At 41.1% G+C, this 10,000-nt stretch overlaps 1 protein-coding gene across 1 annotated transcript; it reads right to left on the bottom strand.

Annotated features, from left to right (window-relative positions):
• Positions 1 to 1,311: 1,311 nt before the first annotated feature.
• lbx1b (ladybird homeobox 1b) lies at positions 1,312 to 2,665 on the bottom strand (the record flags this gene model as incomplete). The annotated part of the gene is made up of 2 exons (XM_083693469.1): positions 1,312 to 1,799; positions 2,341 to 2,665. The coding sequence occupies 2 exons, from the start codon at positions 2,663 to 2,665 to the stop codon at positions 1,312 to 1,314; spliced, it is 813 nt and encodes a 270-aa protein (XP_083549595.1).
• Between the last annotated feature and the right edge of the window lie 7,335 nt (positions 2,666 to 10,000).

The following is a 10,000-nucleotide window of genomic DNA, read 5'->3' as shown; positions in this document are numbered from 1 at the left end:
ACATAAATTTCGCCCCGAATGGGGAAACACGTTGCCGGGTCAAGAAGGCAGGATACGCTTTTAGAATTTGAAAGAGTGTGAGATGCCGAGCCACAAAATGAGTATCTTCACAAGTGGATACAATGGAACAAAAAATATTAGAATATTATAAGGGGAGTTGATTGCTAAATAGGCAGAGGGCTTGAATTAAATATTTTTGAAAGAATGTCAGTCTCGTCCCTATGGCGACACTACTACAAATGCATTCCATATAAAATACCTCCCATTTAGGAAAATAATTGTAATAATTACTAATATATAAGAACATGGAAGAAATGTTGAGAAAAGTCATTTTATTCCGATATTATATACATTACAGAATGTGCATTGGTTTTCAAATACTGTCCTGATTTTAGAAAGGCACTTACAGGTGTACAAAACAATAACAAATCTATTAAACCGTACTCTATTGTATCCAAACAATTAATCTATTTCTACAGGAAAGAATACTGTTGTTTTTTTCACCATTGTTTGAACATTCCTTTATAAAACGCGTAACTTCTGTTTTGATCCTTGGAATTTGCCTTTCGTATCATGCAATGCAGCATAAGGTTTATGGTGTATTTGTGTAGATGTGACTATATCTATACGCTGGATACAAATGGACACACGTTTGTGGGATTCGTGTAGGCATGTGGACAATGACAAGGTATGACTCAAAATAAACAAGCGATATAATTTAAAAGAAAAATAAATAGATATGATCAAAAATCAAAACATGCATTTAAACATGCAAAAGCTATCGAAAATATTGTATAATTGACTCACTTTAAACATATAACAAGTGTTACTGATAGATGAACGAGGATTGATGCATCTGTGTGTGCAAGTGTACGTGTGTGAGAGAGTGAAAGAGAGAGAGAGAGAGAGAGAGAGTGAGAGATAATGGAAGAGTGCGTGTGTGTGTGTGTGTGTGTATGTATGAGAGAGAGAGAGAAAGAGAAAGAGAGAGAGAGAGAGAGAGCGTGCCTGCGTGCGTACAATGTGGCGAAAATAATAATAATGTTGTCTTAGTTCTCAGCATATGTTTAACCTATTGCTTTCGTTGAAATTTGACGACAGAAGAAATTGTCTGCTGATGAATACAATTGAATATATCACTGCATATTTCTTGTACTGTTCATGCTAACTGTGAATATCTGTGCCAATACAAAAGTCATTACAGATTAATAAATGTTCGGAGATGATAACAATTTGAGCAGAAAAAGTTACAATCGTGGTAAGGATTGTGGCTGCTTTTTGTCATCTTTAGTCTTTTGAACCACTGCGTAATCAGTCATCCACATCAATTTCCACGTCTTCGTCCTCTGAGCATTCTTTACTTGTTGTGTGGTCTGAAAATGGCGACAGGGGGGACATCCGCAGTTTGTGAGCTAGCTCGTGCTCTTGTTGGCCACTTTGCGCCGGGGACTCGGGTCGCGGGCGACCAAGCGTTCCATTGGCGCATTTCTCGAGGTCCGCGAGCTTGGCGAGTTTCTCCAAAGATACATTACCAACGGCTTTAGCCGACTCCACGTCCGCTTTCATCTCCTCTATATCTCGCTTTAGCTTGGCTCTCCGGTTCTGAAACCATGTGATGACTTGGGCATTCGTTAGACCCAATTGTTGGGCTATTTGGTCTCGGTCGGCGGGAGACAAATATTTCTGATACAGGAACCTTTTCTCTAATTCGTAGATTTGGTGATTGGTGAACGCCGTTCTGGACTTCCGTCGCTTCTTCGGAGTGTTTCTTGACCCAAACAGTGTCATTCCATCTCTCCCTGTTTAAATGGGGATGAAGAACCAGTCAGTGATAGTTTAGTGGCATTTTCATGATGCCATTGCAGTGTTTTGCACCAAGGGCGTTGCACTATGCGTTTGAAAATAGCATAGAATAAATATAAATACTATAAATATAACAGACATTTTAAGCCCAAAGCTTATTTGGTTTCTAACCGAATACAGACCTAGTGTGAATATAATGCATTCATCATAAATAGCACAAAGGACTAAATTCCAGCACAAGATCTTTACTTCACCTTTCAAATACGCATAGTGCACGATAGGCCTATGTGACAAAGATGCGAGGAAAAATAATGTTTTTGTTTAGCAACCTAATTTTCAACATTTATATTTTCCAATAGCCTTGTTTTATTTCTCCATTATTTCATTTCAATGGTCGAATAAGAAATAATGTTCGTGGAATTATATGGAATTGTGTTTTAATGTCTCTCAGCCCGTTTGAGGGTTTCAATTCAGCCCTATAATGAAAACAAAAAAATACGTAATCATTGAAGGCCATAACATTTTTTTTTAAATTACCTTCAGCTGCTTGTAGAACGCTAACTTCAAGTCCTTTGAAGGTTTTGCTGGCTAGTTCTTCCAGGGCGCAGAGTGGCGAGGTTTGAGTGAGAAGTGCCCGATTGGACAGAGAGTTGCTGGACGAACGGTGCTTCTCAGCCGATGATATCAGGTGTGCTGTCCCACAAATGGTGTAACTTCGTTTCACAGAGGGTTTGTTGAGAATGTCCTCAATACTGAACGGAGTGAGGGGCTTGTTCGAGTTCGCAGGCGGAGGAAGGTGGTCCAGTGGACTTCGCCTACGGTTTTCCACCGCATCACATTTGGCGACTTGTTTGGATGTCATTATTTGCGCTCGTTACGCAGCTAACTTTGAAACGTATTAGAATACTATAACAACCAAAATAATAAAGACAGGTATAAAATAGTAATAAGCCTATCGAAAAACAGTCACATTACAGTCACAAAACGGACGTCATTGTTGCAAACTTTCTGGCAAAAGAAAGACCCAACAAAATCCGTTATTCCAAACCGGGATGTCTTGTAAGTATCGTTCCCAGACGCGAGACAATCCGAAGGAGAGCGGTGCCTCCCTGAAAATGGCGAGGTCCAAAGAGTCGCAGGAACTGACTATTACTAACAAGTTATTATTGATTGGGAGGTAATCAATTATCTCCAGTGGCACTTTCGCCCTCTCCCTTTCCCTCTTTGACTATGTTGCAGTCCAGTGCAGGGCTTTTGCGAGTGGGGTGTCCCATTAATTAGAACGCATGGCTAGAAGGAGGAGGAGCCCGGCCGAATTATAACGCTTTGTGCTCTTATCATCTTTGGTCTAAATTAGTCGTGTGGCGAGATACCGGAATAGGCCTTTCGGTAAATGAGAGAGTGCACGGGGGATTATATCGCATTGCGTATTTAAAGTGTGGTATCACAGTAATAAACTATGTTTCATTGTATAGTTAGTCTATATTTCTATTGAGAACGTGTGAGAATATTGGAGTTGGATTATCCTAAAGTTGGTAAATATGATAGTCAATAGTGGAACAGGGTGTAGTTAGTATTCAAAGGACATTTTCCTCTGTACCAAAAGCGATGGTTTGGATGATCCTTTGTTTTCTAAAGGTAATGTAGAACTAGGCAATATATCAGTGCTGATGATGCTTCCTGCAGGGCGGGGGAGAGAGAGCAGCATGCATCCCTCTCAGCCTCGCCAAATCCGGGCCATAACTCAAGCGAAAGGGTCCTTTTACATCATCAGCGAGATATTTCATCTCATATCAAATCTCCCGGTCCTCGAGCGCTGGCTGGCATGGTGGTTTATTTTTGTGCTGTTTTGAAAGATTACCGACGGCCCATCTGCATACGGGAACGAATGAATAAACGTTCGTTCTATCGGGATTAGTATGACATGTTTGTTTTTTTATATACTTGAAATGCGTTTCGATGATGTAGGCCTACACATCTGCATTTTGAAAAAGGACAGGATTTGCAATGCTTCTTTCTGACGTTCAGAGCTTTTCGACATAGCCTATGTATAGGCCTATTCCACAGTTTTGTGGAATAGCCTATTATAGAGGGAGAAACTAAACATTATTGGCTACATGGGTTAGGCTAAAAGTAGCCTAACATTAGATGTGCATCATCATCATAATAATAATAATTATTAGCCTATTATTATGACGTAATAATAATAAATATTATTATTGTTATTATTACTACTACTACTATTATTACTATTATTATTATTATTAGAATCATCTATCACAATGTTAATATTCACATGTGAATTATTACTGTATAGGATAATAGTTAGCAGTAATGCTAACTTACTAATATAAGTAATGATAGGCTACCTGTGTCATAAAGTCATGTGGGCTCTTTAACATTTCTATCGTGATGGACTGTGGTCTGCAATGTGTCCGATCAGTCTGCTGATGCATCCAAAAGGAGAGGGCGTCACTAAACACTGGTGACTCATACTGCATGCTCTGATGTAACGCCATGGGAAATAAAATATCAACATAATGATAATATGTTCGGTAAGAAGGAGAGAAGTAGATAGGGAGGGAGGTGGAGAGAGAGGGGAGAGAGAGAGAGAGAGAGAGAGAGAGAGAGAGAGAGAGAGAGAGAGAGAGAGAGAGAGAGAAATCCCCTCCTATCAATTTTTAACAGTAAGTTTTGATTCAGGTTCATAAAGGATATTTGCCGTTGATGGAACAGTCGTGTATTTTGTCAAAATCAGAGTGGACATTAATCTGTTTTTGTTTTGCACGTAGGTCAGAGCTTTAGGTTTATCATCAGTTTAATGTCACAATAATTAACCTCCATCTAAAAGATAATACAGCAATTCATAATTTAATGCAAGAGACCCCCCACCCACGAAAAAGTAGAAAACATAATGTTCTCTTTGCAGAAGATATTGGTTATACAAATAAGTTACTTTTGAGGAATGGTGTCACGTGTAGGCTAACGCACCGTTTCTGTCCAGTATTATCATTCATAGTGGGTCAGAAATTAATTTTTGGCAACGAAATAATTTTCTTTGGACTTCGAATGACGAGTGATTGTGAATTTCGCTGAGACTTCTTGTAAAATAAAATAAACGACAGGGATTGGCTCGTAGTTTGGCTATTGTCGCTTTCTGTCAACTTCAAAAGGTTCTGCTGAGTGAATTGTGTTCAGAGTAACTTTATCAAGTCTTTGAAGAAGAATTGGAACCATTATAGTCTATACAGGCAGAAATCAAGACAGTTTTATTCCAGAATTTATTTTTGCTAGTAGGGGGTAATATCTGATTTCCGAGGCATGTGCAACGTTAGACCTTTTTCTTAGTCTAACCTTCGTTTGAGGTGCAACCACCTCCATATGAAACACGTTTCCCTCACATTCATCATGAGTTAGGGTAAAACGCAGTACCACTTCAAACGAGACAGAAAACGATTCGTCAAACGTGTTTTTTAAGGTCAAAAATGCTCAAACGCCAACGGAAACAATAGGATAATAACCAGCTAAATGAAATGTATGTTTTATTTAAAACTATAGGGAATAATAAAGGGATAATATTTGGCTACATAAACAAAAGCAATATAAATATAAGTATAAATATATCAGTATAATAAGAGTAATAAAACTAGGCTACTAATAATACACCATGTTTATAAAACGACAAATGACTAAAGGGCTAGATAAAAAAAACACGGTTGGGACTACATTTTGGTGTAAAACGAAAAGGAAATTCCAATTAAGCTTTGTTTGCTACCTAACCATTCTCAAAAACGTTTCCGAAAAATGTAACGAGATTTCTTTAAATAAACATATACCCGGAGTACTTCAGTAATACCCATTTTAGCCGGCATTGTGTGAAATATTCAAATATTACCATGAATAGTCCAATATAATACATAGTGTAATTGTGGTGCATAAACAGAAAACGGATGTTTTTTTAAGTAAATGAAGTAAAGTAGCAAAGAGAGCCTTACTGAAGACCTTTTAATTTGTAACTAACTACTACTGTAACTACCTATCACACATGATTAAGATAGACAAGTATCCATGTTGCTATCCACTAGTACGGGCCAAAACGGATATAGTGTTCAAAGGGCCAGTTACTGTGCGTCTGCCTGTATATTAAATATAGATATTAATGGCAGAGTGTCTTCATGTTTTTCTCCTCTTGCCAAGGTCAACAACATGTCTACTTCTCATCTCAGCCTTAGCAGGGGAACTGAATCTGTTAGCTATTACCAGCTAGTGCTAAAGGGGACATTCTCTGGCAGCGCACACAAGACATGTCGACTTTAGATGACACCTCTCCTTTGCAATGGCATACTGTACTGCCCCCAGACTAAAATGCTGAAGTTACAGAGATTATGGACTAATTTATTGGTTGACTACCAACCAGGAAAGGCCCGAAAGGTAGGTATGAGATGTTTATACATGCCCAATTATACTCTATTAGGGGTTCCCTACAGCATGTGTGTTCAATTTTATACACAGTTGGGCCTTTTCAGTGCAGCCAAGAGTTGATGTAGGCCTTTTTCTACTGGGCTATAAGCTTTCAGCGCAATGTTCATATACTGTACATTGGTCGACCAACACTGGAGACACACAGATCTCAACACGGATTAGACAGTGATTAGACATCTGCTGGTCAAATATCCACAATGTAGCCATTTTGTGAGGCCCTAAGGATGGGCGTGTTATCTCAAATAACCTCAAGGAAGACACACTGGGGCTCAGATATGTCTCACAGTTTTAGAGTGGAGTATACATAAATCATTTGTCATTATCGAGGGTCACTCTCGCTGCAGCCCATTGGGTAACTGTTGTCCAGGGCATATCCGGTTCTAGCAGTTGGATTTAGGGTTTACCCGGGTGGTGGTTGGGTTCTCATGGGACAACTATATTTCATCGAAAAATACCAAATAGACCACTCGACAAATCCTTAGCAGAGAGAGTTGTACTACCACATGGTTACGTTCAGTTGGACTAAATGCTCGGACCATACTGTGCACAAGATTATAGGAGTGCAGTTAATAATTAATCTCAATCCATAACCATAATATGCCTCAATACATAAATATAATACATATTGTACCACAACATACTACAAGAATAGTAATAATAATAATAGTAATGCACAGAAAAGTCTGAATGAAAGTTGACTCTAGACCAGTTCACGATACTCCCTCCTTCATTTATTAGAGGGGGAAAAAAAAGACGTCAAAACAGGTGCAGAGATCCACAGTCTGGGAGGGTCTCCACAGGCCACCGTACACCCCACTGGGAGGGAGGCCTACACACCGAAATCTTATTACTACTACCCCCACCTGATGGAACAGTCGGTCCTCCCAGGTTTGTTATTGACTCTGCTAACAGACTGCAGGATCAGCTCCCTGATCAGACCACTGTGATTTGGGGCCTAGTCGGAACAAGGAAGCTCGTAATGGACTTGGCACAGCCTCGAGAAACAAGCGTCCATAATCAAGGAATGTATGCTTTTGCACCGAAACGATGAAACGACACATATGTCAGCGTCTGAAAAAAAAAAAAAAAAAAGGGCTTACTGGTCCAGTCCAGCCTGGCCCGGCCCGGCCTGGCCCGGCCTGGCCTGGCCCAGCCTCCCCACTGGTGGGGCCTCATGCCGCACACGGCGCCACCCGGAGGCTTTCACGCTTGCGTCAGGGGCTTTCTCTATCTCCGGGGTGGGCAGAAAGAGGCGTGAGACGGGACTGGACCTCACGGACCGACAGCAGGCATACAATAGGCCTCTACTAGGTCCTCATGATGTGTTTTCATGCTTCATTTGAAGGAAATATAATATGGCTCTGTTTGAGATCGCACACTTCCATGCTATCGAGTAAGAATAGTGAGTATGAGTAACCACCTAGTGTGCTTGAAAGTACCAGGATGTCATTCTACATTCACTGAACAATCTGGGATATAACATGTGAAGTAGATATTCCTGCAGTATGCAAGTATTTCTTATTTTTTTTATTGTATATCCTTTATTTAACCAGAGAACTCACATTAAGATTCACATCTCTTTTACAAGTGAGCCCTGGCCCGGAAGGCAGAATACACAACCCAGTTACACAAGACACAGAAGACGCAAGAATGTAATATAACGTATAGCAATTGCTTCGTAAAAACAGTGTAAAACGCATAAAAATAACTTAAAAGAGCTGGCTTGCTAGTGATGAAGGGTTAGTACTCAGTACAGAACCTATACAGTATGTTTCAATGGAGAGAGAGTGTCTCACAGTCCATCCACACAGGCTGGTGGAGGTAGAAATCGGAGCACAGGCTCATTGTAAACGCATGGAATGCATTGCAATGATACCCTCCCTCATTCTATTCCATGCATTCCAATGAGCCTGTCCTCCGATTTCTACCTCCACCAGCCTCCCCTGATCCACGCTCATACCACTACGGCTTCATCAAACACCAACACTTCATACTTCATTTGAATACGTTCTGCTTTTCATAGACATATCTCAGCCCAGGAATGTAGTAAAGTGCTTTAAAAGGCTGGGAAAGTTAACTGGCTGGGCCCAACGTTGTTTATATTCCTACTCATTGGCTTTGATAATAGAAAGTGTCACATGGAGACCTGGGGGGAGAGTTATGGCAGCAATCCTTACTTTTCATTTGTAGAGGGTGTTTTATTTGATGCATGGAATTATAAAAGAGGGTAAACTGTCTGAGGTCGAGGTGAAAATACGGCAGAATCGAGCCTTGACAACAAATTGTCCTCTGTAAACGTTGAAAATGTGATTTTTTTTTCTTTTTAAGAAAACATCCCTGTATCGTTTCCCATCTGAAAGGGAACAAAAACCCTGGGTGTTGTTGAGAGGTAACATCTTCAGTGTTTTACAACCGATTTTGGCCCAAAGCAGAGTGAAATCCTCTCTGCATTTCATAATAATGATAGTTAGTCAATGACCCAACCATAGGCATTGAGAGCAACATGTTCAATGTCCCAAACCCATGAATAATACTATAAACCCCAACCCATGAATAAGTTAATTTAGTTGTAAATACAGCCCACAAAAGGTTCCCATCTAATTATAAGTGAGAGGTCTTAGATCTTTGAATGCCGTGCCCAGAAGGGGTTCATCCAACATGGCCGCGTGGGAGTGGAGCTGTGACAGGTCAGCTGTTTGTTACTGAGAGGAGAGACACACACCCACACACACACACACACACCCCACACACCCACACACTTGCCCGTGCATGCACACACACACACACACACACACACACACACACACACACACACACACACACACACACACACACTCTTCCTCCCTCTCTCTCTCTCTCTCTCTTTCTCTCTCTCTGAGAGACTGCCACTGTCTTTCAATTAGCCGGCGATGGCCCTCTTACAAGGCTAGCGTCTGGCGAGGTACGCCTGGAGCAGATGCTGCGTGCGATTGGGTTGTTCATTTAGACGGAGGAGAGTTTATTGAATAGCCATTAGGGTGGAGCAGAGTGGGGAGCCTGAATGCGAGAGCTGCAGGTTTGATCACTCTGATTCAGGGTCTTTTGCTATGGAGTGAGGGGTGGGGGTATTGTTAAAAGACGATCTTGTTAGGAAATGCAAACATTGTTTTGGTTGTGTGCGAGGTGGTCATTGTAGTCACCGCATAATAGCTTCGTCGCCATTTAGGGCCATTCACATTTCAAATGTGAGTTTTGAGACTTTGCATCGTGCGTGTCAACCCAATTAGAAAATCTGATGTTCATTTTTGACTTCAAAATGTTTTCATTCTTATTTGGAAGCTGAGAGTATTTTAAAAAAAAAAAGAAAAAATGTTTTCCCATGGATGTTCCACCAGTGCGTGAAAGGCCAGTTCTGTTTCACAGAGAGAGAGAGAGAGAGAGAGAGAGAGAGAGAGAGCTAGAGCGAGCAAGAGAAAGAGAGAGAGAGAGGGAGAGGGGGGAGGGAGGGGGGCAGGGGGATCCCCTGTTGGGCCGTCCAGGCCCAGGCCATTCTGTAGGCTACCACCATCAGTGGATGATTTGTCGTCTCTCAGTAGGTCTGTTCATGAAACACCTGGCTTCCCTACGCGGCGGAATATGGTTGCTGCCACGTCCACACACCAACATACACACAACCATATGCCCCCATTGTCATTCCAATGAGCTCTGAGAACAACATTCACTTTTCCTCCTTTCA

Source organism: Argentina silus, assembly GCF_951799395.1.
Source record: "Argentina silus genome assembly, chromosome: 22".
NCBI classification, from domain to species: domain Eukaryota; kingdom Metazoa; phylum Chordata; class Actinopteri; order Argentiniformes; family Argentinidae; genus Argentina; species Argentina silus.
This window is presented reverse-complemented; position numbering and strand designations above follow the sequence as displayed.